The following is a 23,122-nucleotide window of genomic DNA, read 5'->3' as shown; positions in this document are numbered from 1 at the left end:
CACTTTTTTTGGTAAGTAAAGTTTTTCATGGTACGTATCCCTTGGACTAGTGTTTTGATATAAGTGAGTATATACCGTTTGTCTCTTTTTGCTTCTGGGTGAACTCACTCATTATGATAATTTCTAGATCAATCCATTTGATAGGATACAAAATTATCTCAGAAAAATTGGTAGCCTTAATATATAAAAATGAAAGACTGAGAAAGAAATCAGAGACATAATAACTTTCATAATAGTCTCAAAAGAAAAATCTTGGTGTATGTAACTCTAAACAAACAGGTGAAAACACTTACATAATAACAACTTTAAGACATTAAGGGAAGAAATTCAAGACAACTGAAGATGAAAAGGTCTGTGGGATTAATAAAGTGAAAATGGCCATCCTAGCAAAAGCAATTTACAGATTCAGTATCATCCCCATCAAAATTCCAACATGATTCTTCACAGAAATTAAAAGGACAATTTTTCTGCTTCATATTGGAAACATTAAAAACACAAAAAACAGGATGGCTAACACAATCCTAAAATGCTGCAAGTATCACCATCCCTGATCTCAAATTGTACTATAAAGCTATAGCAATAAAAACAGCATGATATTGGGCCCAAAGCAGATATCCATCACTAGAATACGACTGAATACCGAGACACACGTCCATACATCTATAAAGACCTTTTTTAAAAATAAATAAATAAATAAAGATGCCACAAGTACACACTGAAAAAAAAAAAGACATCTTCAACAAATGGTGCTGGTCAAACTGGAAGGCTGAACATAAAAGACTGCAAATAGATCCGTATTTATCAGTTTACATAAAAGTCAACTCCAAGTGGATCAAGGACCTCAACAGAAGGCCAGATACACTGAAAATGATAGAAGAGAAAGTCTTGAGCTGATTAGTACAGAAAAAGTCTTTCTAAAGAGAACATTAGTAGCAAAGACACTAAAGACAACAAATTCATAAGCAGAACCTCATGAAACTGAGAAGCTTCTGTACTGTAAAGGGCACCATGGCAGAAAAGGTAGAAGACCATAGAATGGGAGAGAAATCTCTACTAACTACACATGTGCTAGAGGGCTAATTTTTTTTTTAACTATAAAGAATTCAAGAAACTGAACATTAAGAAAAAATTCCCAATTTAAAAATGGGGTATAGAACTATATAGTTTCAAAAGGTGAGATACAAACTACTGAGCATCACATGAAAAATTGTTTAGCATCCTTAGCCATCAGGGAAATGCAAATCAGAATTACTTTGAGATTTCATTTTATACCAGCCAAAATGGCCATGGTCAATAAAACAAATGACAGCTCATGCTGAGGAGGATGAAGCATAAAGGAACACTCATTCATTGCTGGTGGGAGTACAAATTTATACAGCCACTATGGAATTCAGAGTGGCAGTTCCTCAGGAAGTGGGAATGAATCTACTTCAAGATCTAGCTATATCACTCTTGGGTATACACCCAAATAATTCTATGTTCTGCTACAAAGATACTAGCTCATTCATGTTCATTGCTACTACTCATAATAGCCAGAAACTGGGAATAGACTAGATGTACAGTAGAAGCTTCTTTATATACATATATATAAAAGAAATCTAAATGGAGTCACAAAACAACAGGTGAGACACAGCCCCAACTTTCCTAACCATGTGAAGCCTCCAGTACCAGGAATACATCTAATTGAATGATTGGCCAAAGGGCCTCATGGAAATTCTCAAACTTACGCTTTTGCACAGGTTATTGTTTCCTTTCCACAATCTGGTGGTTTGTTGCTGAAGACAACAACTATGTATCTCACTGGACATGAAGAAGTTGAACTGGTGCCTAACTAAAGCCTACTGCCTGGTGTTCATGGTATTGGAAATAACTCCATAGGCTGCCAGAGGAGAACAAACCCTTCACTCTACAATGGTGACCTACCAGCATGATATACTGGTGCAATAGTAGCACAACAAACATTGTGGGAGTAAGCAACCACTGTCTGACTGGATTTAAGACTTATTCCTAAAGATGGATCCCATCCCTGACATTGCTTGGGTGGCCAAGAACCTTAGACTGAATAGGCCATGGGCCTAACGGAAAACCAAAGTTCTGCTAAAGGAACACAGCAATAAAATGACTCCTAATGACATTCTGCTACACCACCCTTAGATCAGTACCTCATTTATCCTTCATCAGAGAAACTTCCATTAGGAGATGGGACCCAATACAGTGACCAACAAATGGACAATGTGGAGAGTGACATACTTTGAAACACACAGTATTAAATGTATGTCTTCATCAAACCCCCTCGCTACAGCTCAAGAGGAGGCAGAAAAATTGTAAAAGTCAGAGAGGGATGGATGAATGAAACCAAGGAAACAGTGTATTCCAGACTGATGCACACATGAACTCAGAGACAGTGGCAGCATGAACAGGGCCTACATGGACCCAAGCCAGATGGAGTCCCAGTGCTGAGGCGAGGAAGTAGGCATGAGCTCTCATTCCTAACCCAGAAGCTACTGCCAATTGAGAACCACTTGCAAAGGAAAATTTTGTTTTTTCTAATGGAGTCTCCCTTAATATACAAAGCACACTTAAGGGCAGGCCACAAGCTCAGCAGTCAACACAAAGCTCAATGGTACTTTTAGAGATTTTTGTTGCTATTCTCATATCCCTTTGTTTGGGCACTATCATCTTTACTGATCTTTTGCTTATGTAATATAGTCTTCAATTTTTCTGTTTTTATGAGGTGTATGTTCGTGTTTCTCTTCCATATGCTCTTTCCTTCCTTCTTTCTTTTTCTTTCTTTCATTGTTTTTATCTGCCAGGCACAGTGACACACACCTGAAATCTTAGCACTCAGGGAGGCAGATCTCTCAGTTCGAGGCCAGCCCGGTCTACAAAGCAAGTCCAAGACAGCAAAGGCTACATACAGAAACCTTGTCTCAAAAAAGTTTTTATTTCCTCATTTGTTTTCTAACGAGAGGTAGAACGAAAACAAGAAGCTGGATGACTGGGAAGGTGAGGGAGATCTGGGAGATGAGAGAGGATAAATGGTAATCAGAATAAGATGTATTCCCTAAAACATAAAAGCAAACATTTAGTATATGAAACTACCATGGTTAAGATTAATAATAACTCATAAATGTAGTTGTTATTCAAATTCTTCACAAATATCAAGTTCACCAAGATACATGGTAGAAATGTCATTTTTGTTCCAACATTACATTATGCAACATAAGCCACATGCAGAAAATTAGTGTACGTCTTTCCCATAAATGGAAGTAACTAAAGAAATAAACTTTTAAATAAAGTAAAAAAGATCTGAGGGTAGAAAGAAGAGGGATGATTAGGGACTGAGAAGGGGCCTAGGGCAAGAAAGGATAAGATGAGAAAGAGGGGACATGACATAAGCAATGAATAATACGTGCATGTATAGAAAAGTTAATAGTAAAACTAATTAATATAGCCGGACATGGTAGCACGCAGCTTTGATCCCAGCACTCAGGAGGCAGAGGCAGGAGGATCACTGTGAGTTCAAGGCCAGCATTGTCTACAGAGTGAGTCTAGGACAGCCAAGGCTACACAGAGAAACCCTGTCTCAAAAACAAAACAAAACAAAAAACTAATTAATATGCACAAGTATCATGTATCAATCATAAGAAAATGAAAAGAAAAATAAAGTTTGGTGTGCATTGAGACTTGGAGGAGGGGGTAATTTAGCTCAACTAAAACAGGTAGCTAGAAATAGGATGCTGCAATGCAGCAAAGCAAAACTAAGTGGGAAAGAGTTATTATTGGAAGTGGTTTAAAAAAAATGAATCCAGTAGTGTTCTAATTATGACTAACAGACAAGAAGTATGCAAGATGGCATTTACTAGTATGTAGACTGGAATAAAAGAGAGTAAGAGCTCTTGCATATAGAAATCATTAGGTTGAGGAAACAAGTTATTTCATCAGCAGCACAAGAGATTGAAAGTTTTAAACGACAAAAACCAGTTAAAACAACTCCATAGTATCTATCAATTAAAATTTCTTAAGACATTATTAACTTTGTTATAACACATTAAATGTCACATTTGGATGAAATTATTTCATGGAAAAGTTTCAGGGTATGGATCCTTCATCAGAACTTGAAACACTGAAAGTACTTGCAATCAAGTAGGAAGAGTACAGGAAAAAAAAATAAAGCAAATCAAAGTAGTATATTAATATCTTTACTGATACACAAAATCTTCATAAATTAACCTCTTAGCTAAAAAAAATAAATAATAAAAAAATCATGAGCCAGAAACTAAATCTGTGCAAGTAAAGCAAAATAATTCTTGGGTCTCCAATTTTCTTTAGGATTTAGGATGTGTGCAGGGTATAGTGTCATTTGCCTTTAATCCAAGCACTCAAAGAGAAATGCAGGCATATTTCTGTGAGTTCAAAGCCAGCCTAGTTTACACAGTGAGTTTCAGGAGAAACTGAGCTATATGGTGAGACCCTGTTTCAAACACCAAATAAACAAGAAAATCAAAAACAATGTAGGATGCAAAAACCACTCACTTTCTAAGGACTCTTCTTCAACTCCCACTTCAAGTATGGCCAAGGAAAAGAAATCTTTGGGATAATTAACTAAGAGTCCCAGGACAATCCCCATATGTAGCTTAAAGACCTGTACAATGTATGCAGAATTGCTATAGATCAATAACTTTTCTCCTATATTCTGAGCAGGAACTTTATTATGGTTGTTCATATACTCCACGATGTAACTGGGTTGCAGATGTGATATGAAAACTGTATTTTTAGTTTTAGACTTGCAAGATTTTATATATATATATGGATGGATCCAGTATCTACATGATACCCAGAATCCAAGCTTTGCATTTGACCTCCTTGAGTGGCACTTTTAGGTTGCCTGTTTTGGAGTAAAAAGGTAGTCATTTGTCTTTGTGAAGGAGATCACCTTGGACACACAATTCTTTTTTTGTTGTTTTTTTGAGACAGGGTTTCTCTGTGTAGCCTTGGCTGTCCTGGACTCACTTTGTAGACCAGGCTGGCCTCAAACTCACAGCAATTCACCTGCCTCTGCCTCCCAAGTACTGGGATTAAAGGTGTTACTCTTTTGTTTTGTTTTTTCTTGTTTTTCAAGATACGGTTCTGTGTAGCCTTGGCTGTCCTGGACTCAGTTTGTTCAGCAGGCTAGCCTCCAAGTATCCACCTACCTCTTCATTCCTGAGTTCCAGGATTAAAAGTGTGTCCCACCATATCTGGTTCTACAGTTCTTATTCTTAATCCTATCAAAGTATTTCCAACCATCTGCTTTTTAGACACAGAGAAGTCAGCCTCCTTTGTGTGATCTGCTTTGGTTATTTAAATAAAAATGCTTAAGTGTCCAGTACCAATACACAATTTACTATTACTTTGTAAGTTTCTGCCTTGCAATCATAAATTAAGGCCCCATCAGAGTCCCTAAACAAGCTCTCCCACAGGCTTCCACTGTGTCTTTACTATACAGTATATGAAATATTTGTATTTGTTTTTATTAAATACCTACCAGGTTTGCTGTAGACATAGTTGTGGTATATACACTGGAAGTTTCATAGTCTTGTTCTAGAGTATGAAGCCAAAGCAAAAAAACAGTGTATTATTTTAGTTGAAATTCAGTAAATAATGAAGTGTATCAAATTAAATTTAGATCTCACTGACCTGAAGAATAAAGATAATTTCCATGATATCCTCCTAGGAAACAAAAATATGTGTGTACAGATTGTTTTAATTTGGCAAAGTAAAATTGCCAGAAATTATTTTTTCTTATGTTTTATGGGTATATTTTCAAAACTTAAAATGGATACATGGTTGAAAGTGATTTGAGCTTTCTTATTAGGCAACAGAAAACAAGGTATTCTGTCAAAAGTACAAATTTCTACTCAAAATTCCCTTAGATATTAAGAATGTTTTCCTCTATATAAGAAGCATAGATAAATGTTTAAAGTATCTTATTGATAAAGTCATTCAAAATGCCTCATACTTCCTTAACATACATAATTCTCTAGAATTATTTCAATAGTAATGTATTATTCACTGGTAAATGGGAAATAAACAAAAAAAACAAGTGGGGCTGGAGGTTAAGAGCACTGACTGCTCTTCCAGAGGTCCTGAGTTCAATTCTCAGCAACCACATGGTGTCCCACAACCCTCTATAATGGGATCTGATGCCCTCTTCTGGCATGTAGGTATACATGCAGGCAGAACACTGTATACATAATAAGTAAATCTTTAAAAAAAAAAAAAGCAAATGTCACAGTGGAAAGAAAAGTAACTATTAAGTATATACAGGCAGCTTTAGAGACAAATTTAGTTTGGGTATATAAATTTGGGGGGATGATGAAATTGCAGAGCTGATTGTGCAAATGCACCAAACACAAAAAACAAAACACTGAAATACACTCTTGAGTAAGTAAATTTTGGGGTATGTAAATTGTATCTCAATTATGTTTAAAACAAAGTACTTGTGCCATTATCAAGAGTAGAGCCTTTGCCATATTATTGGCTTTTGAACCTCAATTTCCTCATATAATACAGAGTTGCGATATTTCCCACAACACAGTAAGGATTGCCATTAACTTATCATTTACAAGAATATAGTATTCAATAAATGTTAAAATATTTTGCATTCAAATAAGAGCTGTTTAGGTTACGTGGGCTTGGGATTTGAACTCAGGTCCTTGGTATGCATGGCAAGCCCTTTTACCCACAAAAGCATCCCACCTCCCACAATCTTATACTTCTTTCAAGTTACCAGAAAGGCGTGATATACCTTTCCAAGTTCTGATACACAAATGCCACAACAATCATCTTTTCAAAAAGCACTAACAGACTCACCATTGTCACATTGGTCATTGCTATCTTCTGCATTCAAAGTTGGCTTGCATGAGTTACAGCCCTGCCTTGTAACACAATATCCTGAAGTAACAGGAACCATTGTAGGGGGACCACCATTTCTCTGTAACAAAGAAAGACATATACATATGGAATTCTTCCTGTATTAGACAGGGAAAAAAAGCTGAAAAGATGTTCTAAAAATAAATTTTTAAGAACTAAATTTGGGCTGGAGAGATGATGGCTCAGAGGTTAAGAGTAGTGCTTGCTCTTTCAAAGATCCTGAGTTCAATTCCCAGCAACCACATGGTGGTTCACAACCATCTATAATGTGATCTGGTGCCCTCTTCTAACCTGCAGGTGTACATGCAGGCAGACCACTGTATATATAATAAATAATATTTTTAAAACCTAAATTTTGATTTACTATTGTAAGAGAAATATATGGCTATTTTAATACTTTAAAAAAACAAAAATAGGTGAAGCAAGAAAACAGAAAATGTTAATTCACATTTATTGTCTTCTTAGGAGCAACTTTTTCTTATTTACTTTAAAAACCAAAAAAGCCAGGCGTAGTGGTGCATGCCTTTAATCCCAGCAGAGGCAGGTGGATCGCTATGAGTTCAAGGACAGCCTGGTCTACAAAGTGAGTCCAGGACAGCCAAAGCTACACAGAGAAACCCTGTCTTGAAAAACAACAACCAAAAAAAAAACCCAACACACCCCCCCTCTCCTCTCCACCTGGTCCTACCTACCAACCCTCTTCCCCTTTTCCCCACTGTCCTTCTTAGAAAGGGGAGGCCCTGCCCCCTGTTATCAACCCTCCCCAGCATGTCAAGTCACATCAGGACTGAGTACATCCTATTGCACTGAGGACAGGCAAAGCAGCCATGCTAGGGGGAAGGGATCCACAAGCAGGCAACAGAGTCCATTATCAGAATTGGTCCCTGCTCAGCAGCAGCTTTAAAACATGTCTTTTCTTAACATTAAAGCTTTAAGGTGATGGCTTCACAGTTTCTGAGGATTTTACTAAGTTCTTTATATGAAAATGTTAAAATTAAGGCCTGAGGATGTAGTACAGAGGTAGAATAACTTGCATGTACAGGGTCCTAATTTTGATCCTTAGGGTATGATGGGGTAGAGTTGGAAAATACATGATTTCTCCATATAGCCTTTAAAAGTAAGAAACAACAGCCAGGTGCAGTGGCACAGGCCTGTAATCCCAGCACTCAGGGATGCAGAGGCAGGAGGATCTCTGTGAGTCTGAGGCCAGCCTGCTCTACAAAGCGAGCCCAGGACAAGCACAGCTACATAGAGAAACCCAGTCTCAAAGGAAAAAAAAAAAAAAAAAAAACACAAAACCCCTTCTTCAGTGACGCTTTCACCCACTTACAGGTAAAGTTGAATAAGCAGTCTCATTCCCTTCTTCAAGTGCATAAAATGTAACAGTTTCTTCCACTCTGTTCTCTGGAGGAAAACCATACTGGCATTCTTTATTCATGCAGTGCATCTGACGGTGGCTACGCCTAAAGGAACTTAGTTTGAAAATTAAAACAGGGAAATAAGTTAAAACATTAGTAATTTGCTTCTAATTACTCAGTGAAAGATAAACAGATGGTTTTAGGTTTAATTTATGTGTATGTGTGCTTTCCTTGCATATATGTCCAAACACCATGTGTGGTTGGTACCTGCACAGACACCAAAAAAGGGTGTCATACCCCATGGAACTATAATTACAGATGGCTGTCAGCTACTAAGTGGGTACTGGGAATTAAGCCCAGGTCCTCCAGAAAAACATCAATGCTTTTAATCCTGAAGCCATCTCTCCAGCCCCAAACTGCGGTTTAAGAAACTTGGTGCACATTGTCATTACTTAGCAATAAAAACCACACATACAGCTTTTCCCCTTAACTTTCAACATTTCAAATATTTACCGAGACTTATAGGAGACATTATCATAGCTCTGGCAGCACCTTCTACCTTGGCCTGGATAAAACCCAACTTTAGGATTTGGCATGTTTTGCCTATTTATTAAGTGAGATGAATCCCTAATAATAAAGAAAAAAAAGCAATTATTTAACTCTTACTAGTCTCAATAGTTAAGTAGAAAATTAACAGTTTTCTGAAAACATTCAACTAGAAAGACTTGTACTAGTATTGAGCCTATCTAATATTAATTGATACAGAGGCATATTTCATAGATACTCATTTCAGATGGCACTCTACTTTTGAGCATCTTATCAATACTTCACATAATGAAAGTACAATTATGCCAATGGATGATAATAAGTATGCATTAGCTCTATGTTCTGTTTTGGTACAAACTAAAAGTTGTATTTGTCAATGCTACTATAACTCAGTTCACGAGTTATTTCTAAAAACCCAAACAAGGACATAAATTATTATGAAAATCAGGTAACTCTTACCTGGACATCCCATATCCCCGACCTTGTCTTTGAGATGAATATTGAGGGTAGAAATGCTCACTAGACATAATATGACCAGCTGTCTGAGAGTAGTACAATAGTGGGTCATGCCCATAATGCATATTATGCTGAATCCTGGATGGGACAAGGGGGTCACCCCTACTATATGCCATGGTCATATAAACCTCTTTTCCTTGAACTTTCTTGAACATCTTCTTCCGTTGCTTCATGCTCATCTCTGTCATAACTTTCAGAAAATACATAGTAAATAAGCTTTATAACCAAAGTAAAAGGTCATATTACTCTGCCCTCATCATACTTTAAAATGGTCAGATACTTTTCTTGGGAACAAATCAAAGTATGTAAGTTTAAAGGTAGAAATTTATGTGGTTTTCAAAGAGATACTTGATCTTACAAGTTGAAAGGGCCAAAGAAGCATTTCATTTCTATGTTGGTGGGTATTTTAACCCTCTCTAGTACTAGCAGATTTGGTCATCAAATATATTGACTCATCTAATAACCTACAATATTTTTCTATAAAAAATTATGTTGAATACCTCAGGTTGCTTTTGAGATGTCTTCCTAGTTCTTTAAAAAATATTTAAAATCTTTATCAGCTTAAACTAGCATGAGGTCAACACCCTTCTACAGAGTCCATCTACCAATGTCCAATGATAATTTTGTTATAATTAGGCGAAGAGGCTATTAGATCCTTGGCATAGAAACCAAGGATCACCCTAGAATATTCAAGATAGCCCTCTCCTGTCCACCAAAGCAACACAGTGTGAAAAAAAAATGCTACTCTATAACAGGACATATGACATACAATTTTTTGGTTTTGTTTTATTTTTTGGTTTCTGAGACAGGGTCTCTCTGTGTAGCCCTGACTGGCCTAGAACTCACTCAGTAGACCAGGCTGGCCTTGAAATCAGAGATCCGCCTGTTCCCGAGTGCTAGGACTAAAGGCCTGTGTTACCACTGCTCAGCTAAAAAGTGCAATTGTTTTTAAGTTAAAATAAATCACAACAGAAAAATACAGAAGAAAAATATTTAGGATACAAACCCATTTCAGGGAAATAGCCTCCACTTAAAGTTTGGTAACCTCTTCCTTTACGAATTGGTATAGCATTCCAGGGCGGAAGAATTGCTACTTGGTTGACTGGTTTTACATTGGCCAGAGGAATCGCATGCCTTGAGGTGAAAGGTATCATGAAACCATTATAACACACACTTAATTCTCATTCAATATACAAATGTAGGCTTCTTGCCTAATTTTAAGCATATTTCTTTTTACTGTTTTTCTTGGAGACAAGGTCTCACTGCATGTAACTTGACTGTCCTGGAACTCACTACATAGACCAAGCTAGTCTCAAACTCAAGAGATTTGCCTCTTCAGCTTCCTGAGAGTTAGAATTAAAAACATGTGCCACCACCCCTGGCTCACGTGTATTTTTTTTAAGTCTGTTTAAACTAGCTTTCTTATACAATTTTTTTTCTTTAGCTTAGACAATCTAAATGAATTTTATATAATTTCACAGATGTTTATAGTGTCTATCACATCCAGAAGAATGGGTATACAACCAGTTAAAAGTGCTTTTCTAGGGCTGGAGAAATGGTTCAATGGTCAAGAGTACTGACTACTCTTCCAAAGGACCCAGGTTCAATTCCCAGCACCCACATGGCAGCTCATAACTGTCTGTAACTCCAAGATTGGACACTGTCAAACAGACATACATACAGGCAAAACACAATGCACATAAAATAAAATTTTAAAAAGTAAGTGCTTTTCTAGCAAGCCTAAGGTCCCAATGTTTAATTCACAATACCAAAACAAACAAAAAACAAAGCCTGATTGGTTTGGGCTTCCTGACCTGACACATTATGGACATTCTAAATGAGGTAGAAATTAATTTTATTGTTTTAAGCTGCTGGGATTTTGTTGTTGTTCAGTCAGTTGAACACAGGTAATGTATCTTAAACTGAACCACAAGCATTATCATCACATAGAGACTAGTACAAGTCCAAATTCTTGGGCCCTACTTCAGAATTACTGAGTAAGAGACAAAGCCTTCAGTGTAAAATGTGAAAAGGAATAGAATAACTCATCTTGATATAGCAGAAACTCAACAACACACTGTAATGAAGTTTTGGTTTCTTTAGAAACTCAGTTATGGAGCCAGGCGTGGTGGCACATTCCTTTAATCTCAGCACTCGGGAAGCAAAAGCACATACATCTCTGAGTTCAAGGCCAGTCTGGTATAAGCCAGAGCTACTCAGAGAAATCCTGTCTTGAAAAACAAAAACAAAAACAAAAACCTCAGAGGTTAAAAGCACTGGCTGCTCTTCCAGAGGACCTGGGTTCAATTCCTAGTGCCCACATGGCAGCTCACAATTGTCTAAAACTCTAGTTCCAGGGGAACTGATTCTCTCATAAATGCAGGCAAAATACCAATGTACATAAAATAAACAATTATTTTTAAAACTCAGTTATGCTATGTACAGATGTTTTTGTTTTAATACCAAAAGTGAGATTTTAGTTTGGACTTTAGTTTGTCCACAGCTGATAATTGACTCATACAGGACATGATCTTTGTCAGCTGGAAATGACTTGCCTTGTGTGGCACGGAGAAGGCTGTGGTCTTTGCCAGCTGCAATTAGTTTAATTCTGAGGACTATGAGAGGTATAAAAACAAGCGCTCCATAAATGGCTCAGAGGTTAAGAGCACTGGCTGTTCCTCAAAAGGTCCTGAGTTCAATTCCCAGCAACCACATGGTGGCTCACAACCATGTGATCTGATGCCCTCTTCTGGCCTATGGGTGTACATTCAGACAGAACACTGTATACATAATAAATAAATCTTTAAAAAACAAACAAACAAACAAATAAAAAACCGAAAGCTCAGTGAGAGGAAGACTCTTTGATCAACCCTAAATAGTAGGGAGAAGTAAAGAGGTCTACACGCCCTCTCTCCACTAACCTTCTTTCTCTTAGAACCTAGTGTTGGGGTGATGGAAGGGATTGGGGTGGAGAGCGGAGGTATAGGCAATAAAATACCCCAAATAAAATAGTTTAAAAATTAGGTCAACAACACACCTTTTAAATTACTATGAATGTGTTTACAGAATTATGTTGAACTTAATGTGATATGCCAAATAAACAGGGCAATGACTAGACTTTAGAATTTTTATATGTGATACCTATTTTCACATTTCATTCTTTAACATTTATTTTATTAATCAAAATAATTAGATCAGCAAATAATAATTCTGGTCCTCTCAACTAGCATCCTGGTTAATTCTCAACTAATACAAGTAAGCACCTATCAACTTTAATCACTATACAGTCTTACCTTTCTGCCAATTCCTCAACAAAAACTACTACTGAGTTTTTATCATTTTCAATTTCTTGAATGTGAGCATTATAATATTTTCCGTTTGGTTCCAAGCAAACCTGAAATACAGGACATAATAGCTGCATAGTCTTGTCCACTGACAAATCCATGTTTAGTTAAACAACCATTTTTCTCCAAACATAATTCAATGTCTACTTTTTTAAAGTAACTAATGGCTAATCTATGACGAATATATCAGCTGACATCTAATTACCCCAAAATCTGTAATTAAAATTTAACACAATAAAAGCAATTAAATTTTTCTTTTAGCATTATGTAAAGAAGTCCCGATCAAAGTCATTCTTGCTATGTTAAAGATCCAATCCAGAGCCTTAGACATGCTGGCCAAGTATTCTAGCACTGAGCTATACCCTCAACCCTTGTTTTACTCAGACAAGGTCTTGACATAGCTATAAAGCTCAGCCTAAGCATCCTGAGTGCTAAAATAACGGAAATGCATCACTAAGCCCAGGATGATCAACTCACACTAAAGATTAAAGGTGCAATCTTGGGGAAAAAAATCATCATCTTTGAAGAAGGAACTAACCTGACACTTGTCTCCTAAACAGTAATGTCTTCCAGCATATTCCATGCAATCTGACTTTTGAAGTTCTAGTAGAAGACAAAGATTATTAAAGCTCAATTTCTTTCTTTCTTATTGCACATTATTTATCTCATTTACTTTACCACTATGTATTAGACAAGACTATCATTAGAAGAAAGAACTATCCCACAGGACTATTCTAACACCCTTGATGGATTATTACTATGGTCAATTTATTAAACAGACCTGCCAGAAGAGTCCTACACATTAAAGCACAGCTATGTTTGTAATTTTATATCTGGTTATTTTAAAGTAATACTAAGCAGTATCATACACAGCATGTATGCATTTATGTGTATTTCTTTTACTTACATTATTCAAGGTCTTGCATTAATTCTACTTAACTAGACTGAATTCATCAAAGCTCAAGGAGTAGAATGCGAGACGTTATCACCTTGTGGGCAGTATATTAAGATTCTAGTTTAATGAATTCAGTTAAATATCTATTTTATATTATTAAATTATATTAAGAGCGGTTTTTGTAAATGTGTCCTAGGAAGAGCCAGACAACAAATTTTAGATATCCTAAGCCACCAAACTTTCAAAAGTACTCAAATCTGAAGCAAGTAAAAGCAGGTAAGGGGAGCCAGGCAGTGGTGGCACACATTTTTGATCCCAGCCAGCTAGGTCTACAGTGATTCCAGCACAGCCAGGGCTATACACAGAGAAAACCGGTTTCAAAAATTAAAAAAAAAGGTAAGGGAACTTATTACTGAATATTCAAAATTTGTCCACTAGACTGGTGGCACACACTTTAATCATAGCACAGAGGAAGAGGCAGGTGGATCTCTGAGTTCAAGGTCAGCTTGGTCCACAGAACAGTTTCTAGAGATAGGGAAAGAGAGGGAGATAGAGAGGGAGGGGAAACGTCCTCTGATATCCCACACAATGCACCATAGCATCCGAGCATATATAGACACACACATACACAAATTAATTAATTAATTAATTAATGAGATTATCCTCCTCTCTTATAAAACTTAATGAACACTGAGGTTTGAATTATGCAACTTTCATGTCTTAAAACTTATACTTTGACAAATGTATGTCTTGTAAGAAATAACTTACAGGCTGGTGGTGGTAGTACATGCCTTTATTTAATCCCAGCACTCAAGGAGGCAGAGGCAGGTGGATCTATATAAGTTCGAGGCCAACCTGGTCTACAGAGTTCCAAGACAGCCAAGGCTACAGAGAGAAACCCTGTCTCAAAAAGGAAAACAAAAACAACTTGTGAAATGATCCCCTATATATCAAGATTCAGAGGCATTCTACTGATATTTTATTACCTTTTCTACTGTCCAACCAAGCATCAAATTCTATATTGCGATAGATTTCTGGATCCAGAGCTTTTAGCACCTTATAAGGAAAGAGCATTTTTGGTGGATTTTCTGGAAACTGAAATAAAAATAGTCATACTATAAACTCATCATCTTTGAAACCATTCTTTTATGAGGAAGAATGAATGAAGATTACTTTCTTTATAAAACCATACATAATTCCCCATTCCCTTTGTTATAAACAATAGCACAAAAATTTACTATATATTTAAATAACAAGACACTAAAAGAGAAAGACATGCCTAAAACCAAGGCTTTACACTTAAAAATATTTCTCCTGGGGGCTGGAGAGATGGCTCAGGACCTCCAGAAGTCCTGAGTTCAATTCCCAGTAACAAACATCTGTAATATGTAACCTAATGCCCTCATCTGGCATGTAGGTGTACATGTAAATAGAGTACTCACATACAAAAATAAACTCGAAAAAAATTTCTCTTTATTCAACTTTAAAAGATGGTGATTAGCACTTAATTTCATAATTATAGGCTACTGTCAATAAAAATGAAGTGACCATGCTGACTATAAACTATTTATTAAATTTGTATCACTTTAATTTCAAAACAAAAGCTTGTAAAATGGCTCAAGTGTTCAGTTAGTTATAAAAATTCTAGTACTTCTTAGGAATAAAAACTCAAAAAAAAAAAAAGAATTAAAAACTCTTACAAAATATATATTTTACACTTTGTGACAAGTAAGATTTCCAGTAAGGAAAACATAAACTTCTTTCCTAGCTCTATATAATTAGAATGGACTATCTGGTCTTAATTATCTTCAATTATAGTACTCTAAGAAAAGTATATGAACATTGTTTGCCTGAGAAAATATCAAACCTTTAGTTCTGTTCCTTCCTTACTGCCTTCGGGTGTACTTTCAACACTGGAACAGGCACCAAACTCTTCAATTCTAATAAAAAAGATTCAGAGCAGCAATTACATGTCCCATACCTCACAAATATGCCACCACTCAGTGGTAAAGTAGCTCATTTCTAAAAATGTGAAGCAGGTAATTTTTCACATCTCCATTAAGTTTCTGTTGTAAGTATATATTACAAAATACATAGCAGTTTATTTTCTATTAAGATGGTCCCTGTGTGAGCCTGGCATGGTGGCGCACGTCTTTAATCCCAGCACTCGGGAGGCAGAGGCAGGCGGATCGATGTGAGTTCAAGGCCAGCCTAGTCTACAAAGCGCGTCCAGGACAGCCAAGGCTACACAGAGAAACTCTGTCTCGAAAACTAAAAAAAAAAAAAAAAAAAAAAAAAAAAAAGATGGTCCCTGTGACATTGACTCCTAATGTTTATAAACACACACACACCACTATAGTGCCTACCCATCTTAATGGTCTCTCTTTCCCCTGCTGCCAGTAGGAAAGTAAACAGCCATGTTCACCCAGCTGAGTGTAGGTCACTCTTCTACTAGCCAAGAACAACAACAAAACAAAAACAAAAACAAAAAACTAAAGCTATCAGCCTACTATCTAGAAAGAATTAAATGCTACCAAGAACCATGAGTGTGTATTTCGCAAAGATTTAGGTAAGAACTCAATCCTGGCTAGCTCCTTCATTACAGTCACATGACATCCTCAACAGAAGAGTAAGGTAAGCCATGGAATAATTTTGTTTGTTTTTGTTTATTGAGACAGGGTTTCTCTGTGTAACAACCCTGGTTGTCCTGAACTCACTTTGCAGACCATGCTGGCCTCAAACTCATAGATATCCACTTGCCTCTGCCTCCTGAGTGCTAGGAGTACAGGTGTGTGGCACTGCACCCACCTCCTGGCTTGATTTCTAAACTACAGAACTTATATAATCAATGTGTTGGTTTTTTGTTTGTCTGTTTTATGAGACAGGGCTTCTCTGTGTGGCCTTGGCTGTCATGGACTCACTTTGTAGACCAGGCTGGCCTTGAACTCAGAGATCTGCCTGCCTCTGCCTCCTAAGTGCTAAGACTAAAGGCATGTGCCACCACACCCAGCTTCAATGTGTTGTTTTAGGCTGGCGGGTTTTAGTAATGTTAAGTTTAACTACTGTAACTTCCATAAGTGCAAAACCCTTAAGGAATCAGCAATTAATCAATTTTCCTTTCATAAGGCCATTCCCATTCCTCATGGTCCCAAATAAGCTTTAAAAAATATTCTTCTGCAGGTAAGCGAGATGGCTCAATGGGTAAAGGTACTAGCTGCTAAGCCTAATTGACCTGGGTTTAATTTTTTTTTAAACAAATTCTTTGACTCAACCTTATCTCATATGTTGTGAGAAGGCCCAGAAATCTGTCTAATCATCAATGAGCAATGTGTATACAACTAGCCTTTGAGAAACGTTAATTCTAAAGTCTTTTGTATATAAAAAAACTTTATTTCTAACTTTAACTCTGAGCATTTCATAATACAGTCTGGTAAAACTCTCATTAGAAACAATATATCCCTGGAACATAAAATGAATAAATTTATAAAAAAGTAAAATCCGTATCACTAGCATACATGAATGTATATAAATATAATCAGACTATTTCCAATTTCAGATAATAACTCAGAGAAATATGAAAATCATAGGGCTGACAACCCTTTCCTTTTAGTACCTATTGTGGGTTGACCTCTTCTGATCAGTACTGCCTTCTACATTTCCAGTCAAAGCATTGTGTCTGTTTCTCCTGGAACCACTTCGAAACAAATCAACTGCAGTTTTCAATGTCTCTTCATCCACAACAAATACATCTTTATAAAGCATTTCATATAATATAGCTGAGGGAAGAAAAAGAGCCAAGATCCCAACTGTAACAATAAGACTTCTTAAAGATGTGCATTCATAACCCAACATGTAAGTTCTAAAGGTACCAAACAATGTTTTAAAAGTTCTTCAGTTTGAAGACTGATAACAAATCACCTGAAATCACATGTATACATTTATAAAGCCCTTCACATACCTTGACAAATTCCTGCAGTTGATTGAAATTCTTTTGAATATACAGAATCATAATGACCATTATTTGAGTAACAGAGAAGAATCTGAAGAAAAACAAAGAAAAATTATGTTAGTGTTAGCATATCTTACAATCATAAACTTAAGTTGATAATCACCAATTGGTAAATGAAATAGAATTTCATTCTTAGAAGGCATTGAACACATCTACATTTAAGACAGTATGTTCTATAATTCTTAAAGAAAACTTAACTATGACTTTTAAATATCAAGATTGAGGACACCTAATGCTGTACTATGAGACTCAATCACATTCCTGGAATGCACTAAACAAGTCCTGACTCATCTGCATTAAGATGGAAACTTTCACAAAATCAATTACTGAACAAAACAGAAGACCCATGTCAGAAGTCCAATTTTAATTTTTCAGAATTGGAGAAATTGTGTAAAATATCTCAATATACAAATATACAAAATGTAGACAGAGGGAGGAAAAGGACAGACATCAATTTGTTCACACAGCTTAAAAAATCATCGCAGTGAATAGAAGAAATGTAAGAATATACTATGTAGAAAAGGCACTTTGAAAGAAATTCAATGAATGAATGAAGTTACTGATATGGATACAGAAACAAAGGTTATCTTCCTAGCAGATTCCTTCAATTTCCAGAGCTTTACAAAACAATTCCAGGGCTATGTTTATGAACTAATACTTCTCAGTAAATGTTTCATTTGATGAAATTTCCTCATGTAACAATTCTAAACATTTTTAAAATTTTTGCTCAAAAATGTTTTAAATCAAGCATAAGTGAAAGTAATTAATTCCAAGAGAAAAATTTTTTAAATCTTAGGTAGGGATACAGTTTAGTCTTAGAGTACTTGTCTGGCATGCTCAAAGCCCTGGACTCAACTTCCAGCACCACACATAAGAACTGAAAATAAAGAACTCCAAACAATCTCGTCAAGAAATGGGCAAGCATAGTAAACAGTCAAATCTCAGAAGACTGCAACAAAAAGCCAATAAATACATGAAAAGATGCTCAGTATTATTAATCATTAGAGATATGAGAACTAAAACTACAGCACAACTTCATCTCACTCCAGTCAGAAAGGCTGCCATTATAAACACAAACAGGACTAGCAAGACAGCTGAGCAGGTACAGGCACTTCCTGTCAAACCTGAATTCAATCTTCAGAACTCACATGGTAGAAAGGAAGCTTATGTCAGCCTGTCTGTGTCTGTTTTCTCCCTCCCTCTGTGTATGTATGTGTGTGAGAAAGAGAAAAGGGGGGGGGGGAGAAACAATAAAATTGTGTAAGTAAAAAATTAAAAGGACATGCCAGGTGTGGTGGCCCACGCCAGTAATCCCAGCACTCGGAAGGCAGAGGCAGGTGGACCTCTATGAGTTCAAGGCCAGTCTGGTCTACAAGAGAGTTCCAGGACAGCTAGGGCTGTTACACAGAGAAACCCTGTCTCAAAAAATAAGTATATAAATAAATAAAGTACAAACAATAAATCATGAAGAAGACTGGGGAGGACTGATGACAGACTATGATGGAATAGAGATTCTACTCATATTCACCAATGATGAGGATGTAAACTAGTGCAGATACTAATAACTAGGGAGGTTCATTGAGAAACACCATATGACCCAGCTTAGCACTACTAGGAATATAGCTGAAGGGATTTAGGTAAGCACATTATAGATACTTAAAAGTACTTAATTACTGCAACACTCACTAGCTACACCTAGGCATCCATGTGGTCAACATACACTTTTTTTTTCAGTTTGAAAGTGGGATTTCTTTGTGTAGCCCTGGTTGTCCTATAGACCATGCTGACCTCAAACTCACAGAGATCTGCTTGCCTCTGCTTCCAGAGTGCTGAGATTAAAGGCATGTGCCACCACTACCGGGCTCACACAATTCATGCAACCATAGAGAATAAATTTACTATCATTTTAAGAAAATGGATAAAAATAGGATATCATTAGGTGAAATAAGCTGGACTTAAAAAACAAAATCACATGTCCTTCTTCACATGTAGACCCTGGTTCATATACATACACACACAGATGCACACAAAAATATAAAGATGGCTACTTAGGAAGGGAACTGGTAAGGGGAAATGAAAGAAAGTAATAAGAGTAAAAATGGTCAATGCAGATGATATACTTAATAAAAATGTCATTACTGAAATCATCACTTTATACAATGAATATATGCTTAACAGTTTATTATACAGGTTATGTGGAATCAATAACCTGAGTTACTACAGGTGATTGTGATGTTTCAAGAATGTTGCCCCCAGCCAGTGTGGTGGTGCATGGCTTTAATCTCAGCACTTGGGAGGCAGAGGCAGGGCGCCACCCTGGTCCACCAAGTAAACCCAGGACAGGCAGGGCTACACAGAGAAACCCTGTCTGAAAAAACCACCAAAAAAAGTAACCTCTATCAATAATTAAGTTCTCTGAACTCAGGGACATTTTCTTTCCTTAGACACTTCGTTAGATCAGAATTCCAACTCTATCAGTATAATTCATTTCAGGGTATTGATGGCAAGTATCAAGCTAATGTGACAATAAAGAATTATGAATATGGGTCACTAACCAGAGAGGGTATTAAGAGGGTTTGTTTCTTTTTTAAGATTTATTTTATTTATTATGTATACAGTGTCCTGCCTGCATGTACACCTAAACACCAGAAGAGGGCATCAGATCTCATTATAGATGGTTGTGAGCCACCATGTGGTTGCTGGGAATTGAACTTGGGACCTTTGGAAACATAGCCAGCACTTTTAACCTCCAGGGCATCTCTCCAGGCCCTTAAAAGGGGTTATTAGCAGAAGTCCTTTGTACTTTAATCTACTGGAATTTCCACCTAAGAAGATAAGTAATTGGAAGCAATTAAGGAGTAAAGGAACCCACATAATCAAAACTTGATGGTTCATCAGCTGTTCCAATAGAAAGAAGATTCTAATTTTTGCATTATAATGGCAAAAAGTTACATTTTGATGAGAGCAGCAAAGTAAGGTATACACTTAGTTCTATCTTGACAGGTTCATTAATAATACCCACTTGCAGGATAGGAATGTCATTCAATCAGCACATACCTATACTCCTAGAAGGTGTGAGGTAAGGGCAAGAAAATCAGAAGTTCAAGGTCATCTGATTCAGAATATGGCTGTTCCAGCAAGAAATCACATCCAAAGACCTTCTAGGTCTATGTGATTAGGCTGGCAAGAGATCACTTCCAAAGATATAGGTCTGTGTGATCTGGCTAGAATACAAACATGCCTTTAATCCAGGAGAGAGAGGCAAGTAGATTTGAGTTCAAGGCCAGCCTGGTAATACAGCAAGTATCAGGTAAAGAAAAGCTTAGGTGCAGATGTGGTAACACATGCCTTTAATTCCAAATGAAAAGTAAAGTTAGTTTGCAGAAGGAAGCACCATGTTTGAAAGTGTTGCCTAATTGAGTGGCAGAAAAAGTGACAAAATCAGAGAAGATTTGACAGAATAGGATACATCCAACTCTCAGGAAGAGAGAAAGGAAAGAGAAACTACTTAAGAGGCAGTTTTACGAAGAGGAGGCAGTCTTACCAAGACAGTAATAGAGAGATGGGTTGCAGAAAGAGAACTCAAGTGAAGATGCAATGAGCCAGAAAATAAGACGCCAGAAGATTAAAACAGATTGCTGAGTTAGTTTGAGGCTAAGGAGAGCAATTCCAGGCTGAGAGAAAAGACATTTTTTTTTTTGAGACAGGGTTACTTTGTAGCCTTGGCTATCCTGGACTCACTTTGTAGACCAGGCTGGCCTCAAACCACAGAGATCCACCTGCCTCTGCCTCCCCAGTGCTGGTGGGATTAAAGGCATGCGCCACCACACTCGTAGAGAAGTCAGTTTAAATAAGTCACCTGGGAGAAGAGTTTGAGACAGAACAGCTGAGTTGAACGAGCCATCCCAAAGCTCGAAAAAAAAAAGGGAGAGCTTATTAAACAGTTAAGTCTCAGAGGCTAAACCATTCTAGGCTTAGATTATATTGTACTGAGCCTAGAAGCCTCCAGGACTAGGCCTAGGTTAGGAGAAGGAGGCAGTAAGCCTCCAGACCACAATTGAGGCAGAAGAATAAAATCATCTTTACAGTCATCCTCAACTATGTAGTCAATCTGAGATATGTGAGACTCTACCTTTAAAAAAACCAAAGAAATAAAGAAGAAGAAAAAACTTATGGGGCATGTGAGATGACTCAGAGGGTAAAGATGCTTATAGAGCCAGCCTGGCAATGTAAGTTTAATCCCTGGAACCTATGGTAGAGAAAAAGAACTGAATCTCTAAAGTAGCCATCAGACCCTCTAAGGCCATACACCCCCCAACACACACACACACACACACACACACACACACACACACACACACACTTGCACTCACCAATATATATACCACATAATGATGATGATGATGATAATAATAATAATAAATTTTGCACTCAGGAGGCAGAGGCAGATGGGTTTCTATGATAAAAAGCCCAATCTGGTCTACATAGTGAGTTCCAGGACAGCCAGGGTTACATAGAGAGAATCTATCTCAAAAAACAAAACAAAAAACAGAAAACCTAAATAAATAAGTCCAATTCCAATAAAGATCATTTTTGAAAACTTAAGCAGTTCAAGTATAGTCTAGGGCTAAAGTTATAGCTGAAATGTACAGTATTTGCATACCATGTATGATGGTTTTGCAACCACAAAACCACAAATATGAATAAAAAATTTTAGGAGAGGAGCCTAAACTAAATTGTTTTAGGTGAAAACAAAGTGTTGGGGGTGGGGTGGGGGTGAGTAAGTCAATGGTAGAGTGCCTGCATAGCTAGATTCTCAATCATACCCACAATTCCTGGTCTCAAAATATAATACTGAGCCATAACAGAAATTATATGGTATTGACACAAAGACAGACACGCAATTCAATGAAGACACAGAAATAAATCCACAAAGCTACAACTACCAAATTTTTTTAATGTGTTAAAAATACATACTGGAAAAGATAGCCTCTTAAACCAACAGTGCTGGGGGGAAATAGACAAGCACATGTATCACATAAATGGGGATGAATCTAGATTTCTTTAAAAGGCAACCCAAAAAAGAGACCCTAATTTAAGACCCCAAACTTTGAAGGTTGTAGAGAAAATTTCAAGACGCAGGCGTAGGCAAATACTTTCTGGGGGAACAAAAAAACTCTAAGAACACAGGAAATAACCTCAGTAATTTACAAGTAGATGACATTAAATTAAAAAGCTTCGACTTGGCCAGGCATGGTGGCACATGCCTTTAATGCCAGCACTTGGGAGGCAGAGGCAGGTGGATCTCTGTGAGTTCAAGGTCAACCTGGTCTACAGAGAAAGTCCAGGACAGCCTGGGCTACAGGGACACACATAGAGAAATACTATCTCAAAAAAGGAACTTCTACTTGGCCCATAAAATACTTTAGTATGTTTAACATCCATAACTACCAGATAAATACAAATTAAAATGGGTTTGAGACTCCATCTCACATCAACCAGAATAAATATCATCAAGAAAACAAAAAAAACCCGAGCC

The 23,122-nt window shown here is 37.0% G+C and overlaps 1 protein-coding gene across 1 annotated transcript in view; it reads right to left on the bottom strand.

Moving 5' to 3' along the window:
* The window catches only part of Alg13 (ALG13 UDP-N-acetylglucosaminyltransferase subunit), a 70,128-nt gene that overhangs the window by 24,052 nt on the left and 22,954 nt on the right, over positions 1-23,122 (bottom strand). The window contains 13 exon segments of the mRNA XM_051142249.1: positions 5,528-5,583; positions 5,680-5,712; positions 6,856-6,976; positions 8,246-8,387; positions 8,787-8,900; positions 9,279-9,525; positions 10,342-10,469; positions 12,629-12,729; positions 13,218-13,282; positions 14,561-14,669; positions 15,442-15,514; positions 17,188-17,350; positions 17,533-17,614. Of these exon segments, the coding sequence (XP_050998206.1) occupies positions 5,528-5,583; positions 5,680-5,712; positions 6,856-6,976; positions 8,246-8,387; positions 8,787-8,900; positions 9,279-9,525; positions 10,342-10,469; positions 12,629-12,729; positions 13,218-13,282; positions 14,561-14,669; positions 15,442-15,514; positions 17,188-17,350; positions 17,533-17,614 (1,434 nt within the window).

This window comes from Acomys russatus, chromosome X (genome assembly GCF_903995435.1).
Source record: "Acomys russatus chromosome X, mAcoRus1.1, whole genome shotgun sequence".
In the NCBI taxonomy this organism is placed as follows: domain Eukaryota; kingdom Metazoa; phylum Chordata; class Mammalia; order Rodentia; family Muridae; genus Acomys; species Acomys russatus.
This window is presented reverse-complemented; position numbering and strand designations above follow the sequence as displayed.